We start from the raw sequence: 20,605 nt of genomic DNA, 5'->3' as shown, positions 1-20,605 counted from the left end.
TGATCACAGAGCTCACATCCACACTCATTGTATATATGGGGCCAATTTAGAGTCACCAGCAGAGGCGTAGCTAGGGTTTTCCGTGCCCAGGGACAACTGAAGATTTCACGCCCCCTCCTGTTGGCCAAAATGCAATGGGGAAGGGAAAGAAAACATCAATTTGGCGCACCCTGGATGCTGCGCCCGGGGACAGATGTCCCCCCTTGCCCCCCCCTAGCTACACCACTGGTCACCAGTTAACTTAACATTCATGCAAGTCCCATACTTACAGTGACCAGGCTGAGATTTGAACTCTGATCCCTGGGACTGTGAGGCAGCAGTGCTTTCATGCTATCATGATAAATAATTGAATATTCTAAATAATTTTAAGCACTAACAAACAATAAAGAATGTTGCACCTCTTCACAGATTGTAATTGATTTCAGTTAGGCAGATTGACAAAGACACTTCACAATCTGGAATAAGTTTAAAATAAGATTTGGTAGTTTGGAAACTTTATTATTTTATTAAGGGTATTATGAACATGCAATAAGTTTAGGTAAGGTGACATTCAGCAGATTTCAGTACATTCAATCTGGCCTGTAAAGCAGCTGGTGCAACATTCTCCCAGGACAATACATCTCAGTAAATATAGACAGATATCTTTAATGTATACTGCTACTCCGGATCTGAAGATGGTTGTGCACATGATTTCCATCCAGGGTTGATTGCTACCTTGCTCCTAATGTTGCTGGGACAGGTTCTGGCCCCATGGTCCTGAGCAGGATGGATGGTCAATACAAAGTTGAATCTGTTATTTGAACTACAAAGTGACACCATTATGATTTTTTCTGGGGAAAGTTAAGTCTGATGTGCAGGGTTCAGTGTGCCGACTTCACAACCCTCAGAATGAAAATTTGGACAGTAATAGTGGAACTGATGCTAAAATTACCTGTCTGAAATTGGGCCTTGCTGGAGAGAGGAATGGTAACTTTGATAATGTGAAATTTGGTAAAGAATACAGCAACATTTTTCCAGCTCAAATTCTAACAGTTTAGTCTACTGTTTAAATTTTATTGCAGCTCTGCTCTTGAAATTTGAATAACATGTTTTTATAAATAGGTGCAGTGATTAAATAATTTTCATATCCAAGTAGTACTAGGGTGTTGTACTGTGTTAGCCATTATGAATGTAGAGAAAAGCCAAGCAAAATGACAGTTGAACGGTGGTGTCAAGGAAGCTGACTTCTGTTTTTGTTCAACTGAAAGACAACACCCTTGTAACTTCTGTTTTTCACAAACCGACAGACAGACGGACCTACCTGAAAAGTGATAGTTTCCACCCCAAGCATATAAGGCGCTCCATTATTTTCAACCAAGCAATACAGTACAATCGTATTTGCTCAGACCTGACAGACCAGGATCAACAACTGCAGGAGCTCAGACAAGATTTCATCAGACAAGGTTACACCCCCAAAACAACATACACTCAAATAAGAAGAGCTACTGCCATACCCAGAGACAACCTTCTGGAATATAAAAACAAAGACAACAAGGATCGCATCCCCCTTGTTGTCACCTACAACCCACATCGTGAAACACTTCAAAAAATTATAAAAGAACTTCAGCCAATACTAAACAATGACCAAACACTGAAAAATGTATTTCCTGAACCTCCCCTCCTGGCATACCGACAACCACCAAACCTTCAACAACTAATTGTCCGAAGGTCCCTAAGTGAACCAACAGAAAATGACACATCTCCATGCCTACAGAAAAGATGCAAAACATGTGCCCACATCTATGATACAGACCGTATAGTTATACCACACTGCCGACTTGAACATCACATAAAGGGATCATTTTCCTGCAGATCATCTAATGTAGTCTACCTAATTTTCTGCATGAAATGTCCTGACACTGCACTCTATGTGGGAGAAACTGGACAAACACTCCGCCAGAGAATGAATTTACACAGGTTCCACATTAAACATGGCAACACAGATGTTCCTGTAGCGGCCCACTTCAACAGCCATGGACACTGTGAGAGGGACTTTAAAGTCACAGTGCTTATGGGCAACTTCAAAACACAGCAAGAGAGAAAAGAATGGGAATTTAAACTCATGCTAAAATTTAATACATAACAACATGGATTGAATAGAGACAAGAGGTTTATGGCCAGATATGAGAATTGTTTACATCTCTCAGAATGACAGACAACCTGACTACAGATCCACATTGTTTTGAAAAAACTCATTACAAACTTCAAAAGACTTTGTTGGACAGTTATCTTATCTAGAGATCTTGACAATACATTGTTATTTTTTCTCTTGTTAAATTAACCCTAGCCTGAATGAATCTATTATTTTTTTACATTTAAAATTTCTCATTTAAAGATTTACCAATGTTGTTTCTTGTCCTAGAGTGTGTATATAAACATAGGGAACTCCAGTCTCTGTATAACATCTTCCCTGAAGAAGGGACCTGAGTTGTCTCGAAAGCTTGCATATTGTAATCTTTTTAGTTAGCCAATAAAAGGTGTCATTTTGCTTGGCTTTTCTCTACTTTCATATCCAAGGAAATTTAAATGTAACTATTAGATAGATAGATAGATCTACTTTATTAATCCCAAGGGGAAATTCACAGATACATTGTTGAGAAATGTTAATAATTTGTATTACTCTGAATTCAAAAAGCATATAAAAATACATGTATGTTATAGTGTAAGTACATTTTATAAAATTATTTCAACCAACAGACAAATCGGATTTCTCAGACTTGTCGATTTCTTATGTTTCTCATGCCTGTTGACAGCTACCACCACCACCACCACCATTAGTGAGTTGATTTCTACTTAGCTCATACAATTCTTCACCAATTTTAGCTAGTCTGCTTTTATACTCAAGCTTTTCATAATTGCACTTGGGCACTCCCTCAAAGCAATATATGGCTCCCCACCAACATGCAGCAATGACACCCGTTGTGTCACTGTCACCTCCGTGGAAAAATCCATGATGGGCAAGAGTGACCCAGGAGCTACCAGCTTTCAGCAGAGCATCATATGCTATCATGGGAGCATCATGACCACTGGCTCCTGCCCAGCCTTGATAGCTCAGTGTTGAATAAAAGGCATCTCTTTCTGCAGGACCATAGGCATCAGGGAATTTAGGTTCTGATTTGCTATCCAGAATTCCTCTTTCCTCAAGATAGATATTCCATTTTTTTTCAAAATAACCCCTAAAAGAGAAAATAACATTGTTAACAACAGTAGTTGCTGGTAATAAATTCTTTTACCAATAAGTTTTATTTTAATATTCTCAGATCTGTCATTTTAGTGTTTTAGAGTGGCTGAAGCCTATCCTGGCAGCATTAGGTGTAAGGCATGAAATACACCATGGTGGGATACTAGACCATCACAGGGCCCACTCGTGCATATACACACTCTCCAGTATGACTAGTTTAGAATGGGCAGTTAACTTGGTTTAAATGTCTTGTGGAGTTGTAGGAGAACATGCAAACTCTGCATTGAACAACCAGCAGAATTCAAAACCAGGAAGCTAAATCCTTGAAATCCCATGTCATTAATAAGCCTAATTTATAGAAAACTTATTGTGAACTGTAAGGAAACACTCTTAAGTAATAATAATAATAATTCTTTGCATTTATATAGCGCTTTTCTCACTACTCAAAACGCTCAGCAATTGCAGGTTAAGGGCCTTACTTAAGGGCCCAACAGAGCAGAGTCCTTTTTGGCATTTACGGGATTAGAACCGGCAACCTTCGAATTGCCAATGCAGATCCCTAGCATCAGAGCCACCAAGTGACATGCAGTTACACACACTGTGGATATATTATGTATACTTCATCTACACACATTTTTCTTACTTAAGGAAATCAATTAAGTTTTTTTTTCCTCATTAATAAATGGCACACACCATGTTTCCAGATTTTCTTGAACATCACGTCCAGATTCTACTATGTAGCTTTTTGCTTTTGGCAAAACTTCCAGGAGACCCCTTCCCCACTCCCGAGGAGGCTTGCCATTCACAGCATAGGCTGTAAATAACACTGCAGTTAATGCGCCCAGATAACCCGTAGGGTGGTGATGGGTCAGTCTCCCGCTCTCAATGCTCACTTCAATCAGGAGTTTTTCTTCAGAAGGTTGTGGAAATCGCAACCCAATGCACATGGCATGCATGGCAGCCCCACATCCTCCTCCTTTTGGATTAAATTTAAGATTCAGTCCACCTGGAACATCAGGGTTCAGTGTGCTCACCATTTCCATACACGTCCAGCCTAAAAATGCAAATGAGAACATTACAGTTAGAAGACACTGGTAACAAAAGTAATAATGGAATATAGAAAACAGAAGATTTAGAATATACAGTATCTTGATAATAAATTCGAAAAACAGCATAACATTCTGAAACCCACTTAATGTAAATCAGGGGTCTGGGGACTATGAAGTCAGATTCAGGTGCAATTAGGAACCATTCTTGGAGGAGTCCCAGTTTAACACAGGAGCCATCCACAAACAAGCTCATGGGGTTAATTAAGAATTGGCAATTAAAACAAATGTCTTTGGGAGGTTGGAGAAAACCCATGTAGACAGGAGGAGAAGGACATGTAAGCTCCATATGCAGATAATGACCCAGGCAGGGCTTTGAATCCAGGACACTGTATCCATGATCAGCAACACTAACCACTTTGCCACGAGAGCTGGGCAGGGCCCTCCTCACTGTCCTGTTTCACTGATATGCGGAAGAAGCTGTGGGGGATGGCTAGTTTAAAAATATGTTTATGAAGAAAATGGTTTAAAGAAGTATATGTTAATACATACCATTACTATATTAAAGCATACCATTACTTTTGCTAGTTACAGAGTTTGTATTTTCATTTTCCTAGTGTTGAGGGAGCTTCCATTTTTCTCTGTGTAATCCATTTGAAAATTGCCATACAAAGTGCAAAATCCCCATTTAAGATGATGACCTTATATTGGTGGAGGGGCTCGTGGGTCTCACTGATCTTTATTGAAATGCTGTTAATACATATGTACTCCTGATAGAATGGTTTGTTATGGGTAACCCTAAGGGAAGAGACAGACAAAGAACATCATTTCTAAATAATATTAAAATAATAATGATAGGGACATGAATACCTGAACCCACTCCTGGTGAAAGTCCAGGGAGTTGGGTTTGCCAGCAAGTGCCCAGTGGCCAGTTAGTTAACGTGGCCTGGTCAGGCTCAACTCGAGAAAAATGTATGGAGCTGTCAAGTGGGCTCAGCACCTGCAAGTAAAGGGTAGAGGCTGGATGTACAGTAATCCCTCGCTATATCGCGCTTCGCCTTTCGCGGCTTCACTCTATCGCGGATTTTATATGTAAGCATATTTAAATATATATCGCGGATTTTTTGCTGGTTCGCGGATTTCTGCGGACAATGGGTCTTTTAATTTCTGGTACATGCTTCCTCAGTTGGTTTGCCCAGTTGATTTCATACAAGGGACGCTATTGGCAGATGGCTGAGAAGCTTACTTTTCTCTCTCTCTCTCTTGCGCTGACTTTCTCTGATCCTGACGTAGGGGGATTGAGCAGGGGGGCTGTTCACACACCTAGACGATACGGACGCTCGTCTAAAAATGCTGAAAGATTATCTTCACGTTGCTACCTTCTGTGCAGCTGCTTCGTGAAGTGACATGCTGCACGGTGCTTCGCATACTTAAAAGCTCGAAGGGCACGTATTGATTTTTGATTGTTTGTTTTTCTCTGTCTCTCTCTCTCTCTCTCTGCTCCTGACGGAGGGGGTGTGAGCTGCCGCCTTCAACAGCTTTGTGCCGCAGTGCTTCGCATACTTAAAAGCCAAACAGCCCTATTGATTTGTTTGCTTTCCTCTCGCTTTCTGACAGTCTCTGCTCCTGACGCGCACTCCTTTGAAGAGGAAGATATGTTTGCATTCTTTTAATTGTGAGACGGAACTGTCATCTCTGTCTTGTCATGGAGCACAGTTTAAACTTTTGAAAAAGAGACAAATGTTTGTTTGCAGTGTTTGAATAACGTTCCTGTCTCTCTACAACCTCCTGTGTTTCTGTGCAAATCTGTGACCCAAGCATGACAATATAAAAATAACCATAGAAACATATGGTTTCTACTTCGCGGATTTTCACCTTTCGCGGGGGGGTCTGGTACGCAACCCCCGCGATGGAGGAGGGATTACTGTAATGCCAGTTAAGTGGACAGCAAGAGTGCGAGAGTGGTTCTTCAGAGTGATGCCATAGGGAAACCATTGCACATGAAAGTCCCAGAAAGAACTTGTATTTATAATATTATTTTAGAATAAGAGAATTAACTATTATTGTATTTAACTCCCTTCTCCATCTCTTATTTATATAGATATTTACTTCTCCCCTTCTTTTGTCTAATGTTGCCTTATTAAAAAGCTTAAAGAAATTTTCCTTTAGCTAAGCTCTCCTTCTCAGGGATGGGGTTTGATTTGTTTTCAAATTTGTTGGGTTATAAATGGATCTGTTTGTATGGAATGATTACAATGAAAATTAATAAAATAAAAAAAAAAAAAAAAAAAAAAAAAACTTGTATTTATTTAGATCAGCAACAGATCCCGTAAATAACCATGAATAGGTGAGAACAGATTTGTGAAACACCAATGGATTCCTGATTTTAAAAGGACTCTTGCTGCATACAATAAAGCAGGCTCAGTTCAGGTTTTCTTGATATATTATATCCTGCTAGGTAGCCTAGACATCACAGATTTCTGTTTTATCTTCATATTACAAACATTTCCAAAGCCCAAAGAACACATTCAACACATTCCCAGAATGAAGTGGTCCTTTGACAATCAATGGATTTATGGTGAAACATGCAACGTAGTAAAGTGCCATTTTAGAACTGTTATTTTTAAGAGTGTGAGACAAGTCCAGGCCTACTAGACCATGACAATTGTGACTGGCCTTTGGGATGTGGAGCACAGCTAGCTACTCTGGTGGGAAACAAGAAAAAGCTGAGGCAGAAGATTGGAAAACACCAGCTAGATATAGCTGGACTGACATCTCCTTGCAAAAGTGGCTCTTGAACTAGGATGCTCAATTAAAGGTGGTCTCCAACTCTGGAGGCTCTGCAAAGCAGGCAGAGTTTCAGATAAATAAATGCTGGGTGCATTTCAGTATCTGTATGCTGATACTGTTCAATGGGAGGTTGGCCTCAGTCAGACCTCAAGAGGAAAACTGAGTTATGCTTGGGGAGTCCCTGACAACTACTTAATATTGCAAGCTAAGTTAACATTTTGAAATAGGACTCAAAATACATTTCAGATATTCTAAATATGAAGTTCAGTCTTTCAGTTACCTGACACTCATTTCAATTTCAGTTCCTCTGTGTTTTGGGATAACTACAAAACATTTTTTGATATCTGAAATGCATCTAAAAATATCTCAAAATAATTCTTGTATATCTCAAATGTCTCATATTCAATGTACTGCTAAAAATGGCAAGTGTTATGATAGGTATTTTGTACTTCACTGTGCACATTTAAGACCTGTTTTTGTTTTCCTTTTTATGTGAAGATAGGTTTTAGAGGCTGAAGAAATCAATTCTGGTTTACTACCATTCTCGAAGATTATTCTGGAGCATTTATAACTATTTGGACCATTTTTTGGATGCCATTTTGGATTGTGTTTCACTGTCATTTTGTGGAGTTTGTTATGGTATTGCTAGACACCCATTAGTGTTTGGGCTTCAGGTTGAAAGGTATAATGTTCTTCCCAAACACTTCCTTCCTATCTGAGCTGGCAGACAAATAAGAAAATATCAGTGTGTGTTTGTTCAGTCAGATCTCCTGATAAAATACTTCTGATCCATATATTTTTTGACTGCGAGTTTGGGTTTTTAGATTTTGGCTTGATGATAGTGTTTAATTGACTTCCTGGGTAGAAATCTTTACTAGTTTTACTGGCTCACGTCTCTTCTTCTGGTTCTCTTTTTAAAAAAAATGCCCAGTCATCTTTGTGGTGTCAGAACAGCAAGAAGACAGTTGTTGGACAGGACGATGAAATGTAGTCAAATTAATAGATAAAGTTTACATCTAAGAAGACAAATATACCAAGTAACATAGCCACATAAAATACAAACTCACAGTCAATAAAACTGATCAAAGGATCTTAAATGAGTAGTCAAAAATAAATAATTGCTAAGTATTTAATGAGAATCCATCATCTCAGATAGCCAGGAAGTGTCTGGCACTTAAAATGTCTCTAGTTAAAGCAATTATAATTAAAAATGCAGGTAATGAGGCCTGTACCTTAGAAACTACCTGACTGTGGACACTGAATGTAGTGTTGCTTAGATTAGGTAAATTAGGCTATGTGTTAAATAGCTAAAATAATTTAAGCTTTAAATTATTCAAATAGTTATAATAAAAAAAAATTCTAATAAACAGCACCCTATTCAATTTTTTTATTTGTTCAATGTATAAAGTTTTAGGTTTACTCCACTTTAAACATGCAATAAACAAAGCAATACCAACTTCTCTTAACCTATTGTATGGAAAAATATAGAGCTATACAAGAGGAACTTTAAACATATAACTTCTTCTTTTTGCCTCATTTGTAATTTTTACATCAAATCAACTCCAAATACTCCATCAGCATCTTAAACTTGCCTTTTGTGGGCTCATGTACAGTTTATTGCTGTTTAATCATAAAAAGGCATTGTCTTGATGCTTTAGAACCTGGAATATAAAAAGCCTTAATGATATGTGAGAAAGAATGTATCTGTAGTGTTCTTTGTCTAAGTCAGTGAGGCAGTTCTAATGCATGGGCAGCAGGTATTGTAGACCTAGTGGAACATCAGGTAAGTGGCGATGCCTTTCTCCACATGTTGGAACCCATCTCTAAAAATTGGAGATAATCATTCATCTTTTTCCTCCACATTAGCGGAACAAGGAATATCAAGCACCTGTGTTCATGTCTAGATGTCATAATGGTTTTTTAAATTATGCACTTCTTTAAGGCACTTACTTTGATGTTGAGAGGACAACCCTTGGGTTGCTAAAGATCTCTAATCTCTCATGTTGAACTGTCCTTACTACATCACTAACATTTATTTGTTAGGAACCAGAATAGGAAACTGTAAAACACAGGTGTCAGACTCAGATCCTGCAGGGCAGTAGTGGCTTCAAGTTTTCATTCTTTCTTGATTAGTACTCAACTCAACCTACTCTTAAAGGCAGTTTACCTAACAACATCTGTGCAGTCCTTCTTTCTTGTTATCTAAGTGTACACTGACCAGTACTTTATTGCCTAACTAAATATGTACATTTTTCCTGTTAATCTAACTACATATGTGCATTTTTTCTTTCTTGTTTCCAAGTGTACATTGCCCAGTAATTACCAACAACATGTTAGTGCCCACTAATCAGTAATTTATTACCAACTACAACTGTGTATTCTTTCTTGATCAGTTTATAAGTTAATGGTAAAAGAACTGGAAACAGCAAGACGTTAGAGAGATAAAAGTGTAAAAATCAAAGCTTTTAGGCAGAGTTGTCCATCTCCAGAATAGCTAATCAATCGTTTATGTGCAACATCACAAGGTTTGGATGAGATTCAATCAAACCGAGACTTTCAAAGATGAATAACTTCCTGTCCAAGAGACCAGAGAGTGATGACAGAGATATGTCACAGAAACAGGTATTATTAGTCTGGCAAAGAAGAGAGTATGGCATGCCAGGTGTATTCCAATAAACCAAAATGTGATCAGAGATAGTCTTTGGAAGTGGAGGTGAAGTATGTGGAAATGGAGGTGGAAGTAGAAGTAGAGAGATATTAAGAAGTGAGGATTCACAGCTGCTAAGAAGAGATGGAAGGGTTTGTGGATATTGGGAAATGAGAAGATAGGGGATATACTGGGAATTATTTTTTAAACAAAGATAAATCTATGAAAATGAAAGTAATGTGAGATGAAAGGGAGAAGGTTATTTGTGCCTTGTACATAGTATTTTGTAGATAAAATTTAGTTTTTTAGAAAAAAAAAATCCATCTAGACATTAAGGAATGCAATTCACGAATCAGCACAACCGGTGAAACTAAAAGGCACCTGGGACATTCACTTTTGATACTGCTGCTTATCTTCAATACGCTTTCTAAGGCTGTACATAATATATACATCCAGACTTTGCTATTTATGTTTTGTATTATATTTTCTTCTTCTGGTATCATTCTATTTTAATAATATCATGGTGCTTATTTTTATACTTTGTGTTTTTATCTACAGTTCTTAAAGAAATAAAGTACATGTAAAGTGTCTGGTGCAGATAAGATTGCCACTTTCTTTTCTTACACATTTAGCAGGATGAAGGGGACACCCTAATGCATGCAATGGTGATAGTAAAGTATTGTTGGTTGGTATGTGGTTTTAATCAAAATACTGTATATTAGCCTCCATGTGTCATGAAATGGCCTGAGTTCAATAAACCACAGCTACAAAAACAATTCCAAGGTTGCCCACTAGAGTGGGGAAACACCATCAAAATACCCCGACTAGAAACAAAAAGGGCCATGATGAACCTTGATAAAATAAATGGTTTATTTTCACCAAAATGCTGTGCAAACCACAAAACTCTGAATTGCACACGAAGATTCCTGAGACGGCAATGCGATACACAATTAATTTCCAAAAACAGAGTCCAAAAATAATCAAAAAACAGAGCAGAGTTTCAAAAATATCAATAAGCATGGTATTAAAAAAAACACTCTACTCCCAGCACATTCAATGAACTGCCAGGAACTATGGGAGGCCCTCCCTCAAACAGGGGACATAACTAAGGTCCTTCCTTTTTTCCGACATATAAACAGAAAAACATACATATGTAATAAATACAAGAAACATAAATGCAAATAACTGAAATAAAAGTTGACAAATAGACCCAAAATATGAATTTGAACCCCAGGCTGGGGGGCTAAAACATGACACTGTGCATCTAGGTTATTCTTGGGGATCAAGTTACAGTATGTCGGCATTTTGGGCTTAGTTAAATGTAGGGACATTATGAAGGTGTGTCAACCATTATGTAACCAGGTCATTCTTATGGACCAAACTAGCCTGAGGTCCAGAATATATCTGGGGATACCTGTGTGTTTTTCATGCCAAAGCTTATGAGTCCCTATGTGGAATACTGAGGAGTGATAGACAGGGCCGGATTTACCTCATATTGAGGTGTAAGCAAGAAGGATTTCTAGACCCCACAACCTACCTCAGGGGGGTAAACGTTAATATTTAACATTATACATAGTTATTGTCTGTTTTTTTCACCTGTATTATTATCATTCTTTAATTTAATATTATTTATTGTATCAGTATGCTGCTGCTGAAGAATGTGAATTTCCCATTGGGATTAATAAAGTATCTATCTATCTATCTATCTATCTATCTATCTATCTATCTATCTATCTATCTATCTATCTATCTATCTATCTATCTATCTATCTATCTATCTATCTATCTATCTCTATCTACCTGCCTACAGCCCTCCACCAAGTCATATTGCATTAAATGATTTGTCTTGTAAAAATAATTACAACCTGTTTAGGATTTGATTCTTTAAAATTATTATTAAACTTTTGACATCCCATTACCTAATTATACACAAAACCGTAACAGCTACCATATATCCTTTTGCACATAGTAAATGATCAGGGCAAGTGGTCATTCTGAGTGATATCTGTTGTGGAATGTAAAATTAAAGAAAAATGCTTTAATGAATATAAAGCAATTCAACACATGGCATGGTGAAGGTCTGAGAAATATTGATCAGAAAACATTTTCATGATACTTTTGGAAGGAAGATGAATCAGCCGTTGGCGGTGTGACAGAGTGAACGCATTGACAATCCAAATAATTAAATAATGGGTCTCATTAACTTCAAGAATTGGCTTCTAATTAAGAAACTGGTTGGAGTTTGAGGTCCCTGACAAAACTGGTCATCTGTTGGCTCGCTTTGCATACCATTTTTTTGTTGGCTATTAGTTATAATAATAATAATTCATTACATTTATATAGTGCTTTTCTCACTACTCAAAGCGCTTGAATGAGGGGGTGCCACTTCAACTACCACTAATGTGCAACATCCACCTGAATGATGTGACAGCAGACATTTTTCCTCCAGTACGTTCACCACACATTAGTTTTTATTTAGGTGGTGAAGTGGTGAGAGATAGCCATTTAGAGACAGGGAATGAGTAGGGGGCCAGGATGACTTGGCTGTCGTGGGCAATTTAGCCTGGACATCAGGAAACACCCTGTTCTTTACAAAGGATGCCCAGGAATGTTTTATAACGACATAGAAGTAGGACCTCAAGCTTTTACATCTCATCAGCAGCATAGTGAGCCCATCATTGCAGTGGGGTATTAGGTTCCACGTTCAGATCATAGGACAAATGCCCTCTGTCCAAGATGGTCTCCCATCCATGTACTGGCCATACACAAACGTGCTTAGCTTCAGGTGGATGACCTGTCCTGAAGTGCATGTGGTATGGCTGCTGGAAAGGAAAAAACAATGAAGAGATTGGAGTATCCAAAAGCAAGTCAAATAACATTAAACCAAATTAAGTCTGTTCAATTAGCAATAGTAACTAGTCACTAATTAAGTAAGTGGCCTGCTGCCACTGATGCTCTCCAAGATCTGAATTTGACACCCTTGCTGTAGACGTTTTCAGCCTTCTTTGAAATGCAACAATTTTATAAGAGCCTTTAAAAGCCACCCTTCTCCATTCATTCCATCCATCTTCATAACCTAGAAAGGTAGGGTTTGGAGCAGCTGGTGCCTATCCCAGAAATCATTAGGTGCAAGACAGGGAAAAACACCTGGACTGGGCACCTGCCCATAGCAGGGTGAGCACACACAATAGGGCCAGTTCAGCAACACCAATCTGCCTAATCTGCAGGCCTTTGGACTGAGGTGGGGGGATGAAATCCATTTGGACATTAGGGAGAACATGCAAACTTCACACAGGAAGCACACAGGACATGAACCATTTCTGATACCCTTACTACTTTTTCTTCTTTCATTAATAATGAGCTTCACATCACGGTGAGCTTTTGCTAGAAAGAGACACCCAAATGAGGTTTTTAATCTTAAGTTTATACTACCTGTGCGCTTTTAAATTACCTGTGCATCAAATTCAAGTTCTTTGGCAAACAATTGCTTCTTGGATTTGTTTCCATACAATTACAAATTAATGCTTTCTCTGACACTACATTTAAACATTGGGTGAAGATAAAAAGTTAACTTTAGTGAAGAAGGAATCATAGTCAAATGGGATCGGGCCTAAACTCTCACTTGTCAAGTCCATTTTTATTTGTATCAGGCTGGGTTGTCCACAAAAGGCTAGCAGTTATAAAATTGCCAAGTACGAGCAATGCTCTAAGACTAAAAAGCCAGGCGTCGTCAGTGGTGCTGATGGTCAGTACTAGAAGTCATATGAGGGAGGTAATTCCTTTAGACAGAAATCTTAGCCAGTGTTTCAGAAAGATGCAAATTGTGTTACACAGCAGCATTACAAAATGTTGGTGTTTTGTTCAAAGCCTGTAATTTGCACATTCGTCTCTTGTCAGTATGAGTTTTCTTTTAGGTACTCTGGGTTTTCCTCCCATGTCCAACAGACATGCAGGTTAGGTTAAAGTGTGCCTCTAAATTGGCTCCTGTGAAAGCATGTATGTAAGTGGGTCCTGTGATTGATTGGCACCCCAACTTGGGTCATCTGCCAGGGAAGACTTCAGCCTCCCAATAACCCTAACTGTGTGTTTCGAGAAATATCAAGTACATTTTCAACAAACTTTCAACTCTGCTTAAGACTGAGCAAGTCACTCAGGGCTTTCAGAATCTGTGCTTTTTGGAAGAATGTGCATATAATGAAGTTACAAAATTACAGTATTTTTTAAACAAGGATTTTTGATGTATTTAAACTGGCCTTTAATGTGATAAATGACTGCTGATTTCAGCTTTCAGTAACTTAACATTCTCCAATCCACTTAATACTATTCATTGTCACCCACCTTGGGATACGTTAGATTCAACGCAATTTAACATACAGTTCTTTATGGATGGAGAAAACATCGCACAGACACAGTCAGAACATGCAGACTCCATGAGGACAGGTGCAGGATTCAAAGACTGGGTGATGAATCTGTGAGGCAGCATCACTAACAACTGTGCCACTGTGTAGCCCACAGACACAATTTGCAAAAGCCAAATGGCTTGCATTTACTTAATTGAACCCTACTGGAATACCAGAAAACCAATTAGCAGAGATTCAGATACATTGTTATAAAATAGTACTAAAATCTAAAGATGTCATAAAATAGTATATAAAATCAACACTTTCCCTAATATTTCTGGTTAACACTCAACAAACCTGAGTGACTCATAGATGTTTTAGATATCGTGTTAACACTGGATAGACAGTGAAGGAAGTGTTATGAAGTGGATAGGGCAGCAGAAGTGAGGTTAGTATCTAACTCTAATCAGTGCTATCTGTCCACCCTGTACAGGGTCATGGAAGTCCTGAGCCCAACCCAGCAGCACTGGATACAATGCAGGGGCCAATCCTGGATGATGAGCCAAATCAACACACTTACAAACACACACACAAACGTTCAGACTTACTCAAATGGAGTCAGTTTAGAGTTGACAATTAGTGTTTTTTGAAAAAAGCCATAGCTAATTAGAGCTTGAACTTTTTTTCTAAACAAACAAAACTGAATGCTTATTAAACTGTTTTACCTGGAGACCTTTCATCCATATCATGCATGCAGTCTTGATATACTTCAGCCATAATCTTGTAGAGTTCAGGGAGCTCGGGCTTCTTCCCTGCCTTTATTAGTGCTTCACCAGTGGCCAGATGCATTACTGTGTCATCACTCACAATCCACTTATCAATATCCACTGCTTCTAGTCCTCCCATTGCAGCGAGCTCTTTCAGAATTTGTGTCCCACTATTACAGAATTCCCAATTGCCATTGTTGTATCCCAAGGCGTCTCCAACTCCACTCAGCACCACTGACGCTTGGTATCTATCTTTCAAAGACATTTTAACAGCAGGCTACCTGAAACACAAAACAGAATAGAGTTGTAGATCAAAAAGCATTACACACTGTATTTACTTTGCACAAAATGAAATTATAGGTGCACTGGGAACACATTAATATTTCCTAGTGTAAATGTCAATCTAATAAACTGCCAGAATATTATAGATACGTGTTATCACAGGGTGAATGTCAAGAATCACATTTATTCATATTTAGGTATAACAGTCTGTTGGACTGTTAAAAAACATCCCATTAGCTGAATTATTAACTGTTGACGATTCCGGCCCCCTACAGACTCCTTCTTCCCACATGGGAGTCTGTTGAACCAACACTGTCGATAGTTATGACCGAGATGAGCTGACAAATCTCATTGAAGCCAGGGGATGGTGTAAAATGCTCAGGTGCTTTTATTATAAAAAAAAAATCAATCCAAAACAAAAGTAAAACCAAAAATATCCATTGTACAGTGTTAAAAAAAAACCAAATCCATAAAATCAGTGAAATGTGGAGATAAAAGCCATAATATATAATTCCGTTAAAATAGACGTTAAAATGCAGTCTCTCTCCTCACCTGATCGCAGCCCATCACCTTCTGTCTCCCCGGCTCACCCATCACAGGCATTGCTGGTGGAGCCTCTGCAGCACAAACTCCTTTCTGCCGACCCCCGTCTTCGCTGTAACCACACTGTGCAGCCAGAGCGTCCGAGGTCGGCACACCACTCGTCTTCCTTCACGCTCCCTCAGTTGTTCCTTGGATCCATTGGGAGGTCTTACATCTCTCTCGCCCCACTCTACACACTCAGTCAGTGGGGCGAACCAGCCCCTAGAGCGCCTCAACCTGCACACCTTCATGGAGCCCCAGCTCGTACTACCTTCTCCTTCCTGGTGTCTGGATCATCTCCCATGACTGCCTTTTCCATCCTTTAATCTCTTTTTCTCTCTTTTATGTCCCCCCATCCCTCTGTGCTGGCCCGTATATATACACACCCATCTCCGTGGGCGCAGCCCCTTAATCACACGTCGCAGGAAGCCAATGAAGCAATTGAGAACGATCGCACCAGCACGTGCAGGTGCAACTTGCCCCAACTACCTCATTAATTCAGTGTGGTTGTGCAATCACGCCCACGGAGAGTGACACGGCTTTATGGATTTAAAACCTGGCCATTTTGTTGTAGCCGCAGACCCGCTATACCACATTAACAACTAACATTAGCTGCATAATCCTCACCAGTTTAACAGCCATTTTCTGGGCTTACTGGTTAGCCATTTGTCAAAAGGGAAAGTTTTACACTTTGTAACCCAGAGGAGATCATTGCAAAGTTGAATGGAGCTAGTAGATCCTCTTCACTGCATGCTTTTCAATTGGGTTTTGGAAAGTAAGAGGAGGAAGCTGGCCCCAGTTACTTGTACTATCTTTGCCAGATGTCGCCTGTGAAGGCTGCAGTTTGGAATAACTAATGCCTCAGATTTCTTCCAAATAAAAATGACAACGGCATTGCAAGGTTTAGATGGAGTAACTGCATTCATGGATGGCGTCTGTAAAAACATAAAATGATGTAATTGAACAAAATGTATGTGTGTAAGTACAGAAAATAGAACAGAATGATCAAACTTGTTTGTGTTTTGCGTACGTGACAAAAAGCATGTATACTTTCTGGAAGTTTTCTTTTAATGATGTGTGTGACAAGAAAATATACCTTTAGGGTAATGACTTTACAAAATTGGAAAAATACAATGAGTCAGGACGCTATTTTTATTGCTTACGTGGTCAACGATCAGGAGATTAGAAAGGTATAAAAGAGCAAGGACATCTGCGCTCGAGGCAGATGAAGCGCGGTGTCCTAGGACTGTGTTTCTCTGTCATTTTACCCTTGTCTGGTATGTATCAATAAAAAGGTTTTTACTAATTTTAATTTTCTTCTCTGTCTTCAGTCACAAAAAGTGTCCACAGTTTTTGGCGCCCGGACGTGGGGCAAGAGACGGCCGGTCGACTCCTCCAGCGAGACCATTTCAGTGATCCGTCTTACCAGCGGACTGCCGTCAACTTGAGATCTCCGGCAGCAGAGCATGCAGCTCCGGCAAAAGTTAGGACTGCCCTGTCCTGAAACAGTTCTTGCGTGAGGAGCCCCTGGTCTCCTCTTTGCTACATCCACAGTGACTGAACGGATTTCCAGACAGAGCTTGCACACTTCCAGGCTGGGGTAAGCACCGGGGGATTTCCGAACATTTTTTATTTTCTAAATAACGGGAGGGCGAGTTTCCTGTTGACCGTCTAGTCATACTCATATCTCAACGGGTTGCTTAAGGTGATGGAGACTTGACCCAAGCAGTTTGACGCATACGAAAGGTCTGATGAAAGGATACTGGCCTCACCCATATCCTAGACTCGGCTGGACGTATTGATGTAGTATTCTGCTGAACCGAATCGGACACGAAGTCACCTGAGCTGGAATCCGGGGATGTGAGCGGACAGGCTAACGGGACGAGTAACGGGGTGGTATATATATATGTATGGAAATATAAACCGAAAAAGAGCACAGATTGCAGGATTGCTGTTAGGAAAGGAATGATATGTAGCGCTATGGAAGATATGTAGCGCTATGGAAAAATAAATAAATCTACATACGGAATAAGCAACAATACCGTGTTCTCCTGGGAACTGGGACAGAACCGATAGTTAGGTGTCTCCCCTTGGGAAAAAGAAGGGAACAGTAAGGGAACAGTGAGTGGCACACTTAATACCTCGCTGATTCATACGGACAAGGGATTAGGCGAATCAGTATATAGTTGGAAAATTAAATACAGAACCCGGGAGGGCAAGGGGACATAATGGGAACTTATAACAGTAAGCCTGTTAATCGCCGCACAGGGGGATCAAAATCATTAATGCTGGAAGAATTATTTTCGGAGGATCAACAGACGCCCTGTAAAAATGGGTCTCCTAGAAAATTAATAGAAAAGAAGACAGGTTTAGATTTCAAGAAGGCATGTAAGAAACGGAATAGACAGAGTGGTGGGCGTTGGCCGATAGAGGGGACAGGAGATGTAAGTGAAATACAGGAAGTCAGGAAGATCCTGTGTAGGAATAAGCAGGGTTGTTATAATAGTGGACCGTATCGAATGGATATGTTCGATAGATGGGAATTAGTAATAAAAGACAGAAATTTAGAAGCAGTACAGAAACAGAATGAATTGTTGCGGGCAAATGAGGGAAAGGCTAAAAAGGAGAAAGAGGAATTACTAATTACATTACAGAAAGTTCAGATAGGCACTGAACCACAGGCAGATGGGAGGAAAAGGAAGAATAATCCAAATAAAGACCCCCTTTATCCTATTATTTTTCCCCTCCTCAGTACCAACCTCAGGCACCTCCATTATCCCCTCCTCTATCCCCATTCCGACTGCCCCCCCTGCACTACAACTAGCAGAAGTTTCCCCTGATGATTCCCCAGGCACAGATCACTATGACCCCTCTACCCATCGTGATGACCCACCCTGTACTAGACAAACCCCCGTCTCCAAATGCACTCGAAGTCACAAACCAGCTCCAACTTTTTTCTCTTCTGATCCTTCACCTTTACTTACTTGCCCTTTAATAGAAGTTCCCAATCCCCATTATAACCCTGCCCATCCAGCCGGACCCCAAAATCCCACAACAGTTATGATAAATCGGAACTGGGACATCCAAGAACTAAAAGATGTCGTGAATGCACTTCCAGATCCAAAGGAAGTAGGAGGACTAAAATTTGTTGAACAACTTGATCAGTTAGATAGCATGTATAAGCCTAACGCTGCTGAATGGACCCAGGTACTTCGTCGAAAGCTTGGGACCACATGGGCCACTGTTAGCAGGGGTGTCCGCAATGACGTTCCATGGGTATGGAACCCAGCTTTAACTCGAGGACAGGGGATAGGTGGAGAAGGCGAATTTAACCCACAATGGGAGGCGTTGAGACAAAATATTGCAGAAAAATATAAAAAAAGGAACGGACTGGTCCCTTATTTCTGCTGCAAAACAAAAGAGAGACGAAACGGTTGATGAATGGGCACATAGGATTCAAGACCTTATGGCTAATCACTCGGGCTTGGGAAATGCTGATGACCGCACCCGAGCTGCAGTTCCACCTTTTGTTTCCGGTTTGCACCTTGATATACAAAACAAGGTCCGCACTTCCTGTATTGAGTGGGAAAGTGCCACGTTTGATGAAGTCAAACGACATGCTGAACATGCCGAAAAACAAACTAAGCAGAAGGAATCGGACTCTCATGCCAAATTATTGGCAGCACAGATGAACTATTATACCAGGAATGCTCCTGACCGAGGCCGAGGATATGGCCTTAGAGGAAGGGGACGAGGACGAGGAAGAGGACGAGGTGGTTTTAGAGCTCCTCCTGTTGACCACAATAAGAATCCTTTTATTCCCTCTCCCTTAAATTCCAATGCTAATTCCTTCTCTTGCTACGCCTGTGGTGAAACTGGACATTTTCGTCGGGAGTGCCCTCACAGACAGCAACAGCCCCCACCTCCCCTTATTCCACCTGTTTTTTCTGACACCCCTGACCAACCATACTGGCCATAGGAAAACGCTGGGACCTCCAGCCACTCTTTTCAACTACCTTTGCTCACCCATAATTCAGAGACTGATCCTTTACTGACATTGTTCGTTGATGGCACTGAGACTATTTTCTTAATCGACACTGGTGCCACTCGATCTACCCTCTCGCTGGCAAAGGTCCCTGCCTCGAACGAGACTGTTACTGTGCTTACTGCTTCTGGACAACCTCACCTTCAAGTATCAAAACCTCTTCAAGTCCAGTCACGTCCTGGCGGACATACCTTACTGCATCGTTTTCTTTTGAATCAGCTTTGTCCAGTTAACCTTTTAGGAAGAGATCTCATGACAAAACTTTCTCTTTCTATTTCTATGACTGACAAAGGTTTTTTCTGTTCAACCCCCAAGTTGTTGTGTCAAATTACCCCTTACCCCAAACCCTCTTTTGCAGCTTGGACTTTAGATATTTCCCCACACACCATTCTCCTCAAAGCCCTACACTTTTTTTCCCCTTGTCTCTTTCCCAATTTACAGGCCCCTGACATTTTACACTGTACTGCCCAATACTTCCCTATAGAAGTAGACACCCCCTGGCTAGAATCTTTCCTTACTTCTGGTATTTGCCCCGAAAACCCTTCACATCTCCTGTGTTTTTATTTCATCCACAAAGGCAGCTGCTTCTGTTCATCTTACATGCTCACAGCACATATATTATCTTGGCGGCACAGTGCCTCATATTTCCTTAGCTAAATCACGCACTGTTAAATGGGGGGAAATAGGACCATGGGTAGAAAAATGCCTTGAAAGAACAGACTGGTTACAAGTTACTCCAGGTATTTTTGATACTCCTGACCGTTTAATAACTAAAGTGGTGCTTCAAACTGATTTTTTAGTACATCGCGCTTTGTGCCGTCCTTCCTCTTTTGCTTGTTCATTACAAACCACTTTCCCTTCTTGGCTCTCTATGCTCCCTGATTCA

General features: G+C 40.1%; 1 protein-coding gene across 2 annotated transcripts in view; it reads right to left on the bottom strand.

Moving 5' to 3' along the window:
• Nucleotides 1–461: 461 nt before the first annotated feature.
• LOC114656096 (ADP-ribosylhydrolase ARH1-like) overlaps nt 462–20,605 on the bottom strand; it is a 37,960-nt gene continuing 17,816 nt past the window's right edge. Inside the window, exons 2-4 of one of the 2 annotated variants that reach the window (XM_028807509.2) lie at nt 14,769–15,091; nt 3,914–4,274; nt 462–3,215 (exon numbers count right to left, since the gene is read on the bottom strand). In XM_028807509.2, the coding sequence (XP_028663342.2) occupies nt 2,777–3,215; nt 3,914–4,274; nt 14,769–15,075 (1,107 nt within the window). In that variant the 5' untranslated portion in view covers nt 15,076–15,091 and the 3' untranslated portion in view covers nt 462–2,776. Of the gene's footprint in view, nt 3,216–3,913; nt 4,275–4,412; nt 4,434–14,768; nt 15,092–20,605 lie in introns of those variants that run through there. The other variant, XM_051931390.1, reaches the window with a different exon arrangement.

Source organism: Erpetoichthys calabaricus, chromosome 8, assembly GCF_900747795.2.
Source record: "Erpetoichthys calabaricus chromosome 8, fErpCal1.3, whole genome shotgun sequence".
Classification (NCBI taxonomy): domain Eukaryota; kingdom Metazoa; phylum Chordata; class Cladistia; order Polypteriformes; family Polypteridae; genus Erpetoichthys; species Erpetoichthys calabaricus.
The sequence above is the reverse complement of the archived record's forward strand: the minus strand, read 5'-3'. Positions and strand labels throughout refer to the sequence as shown.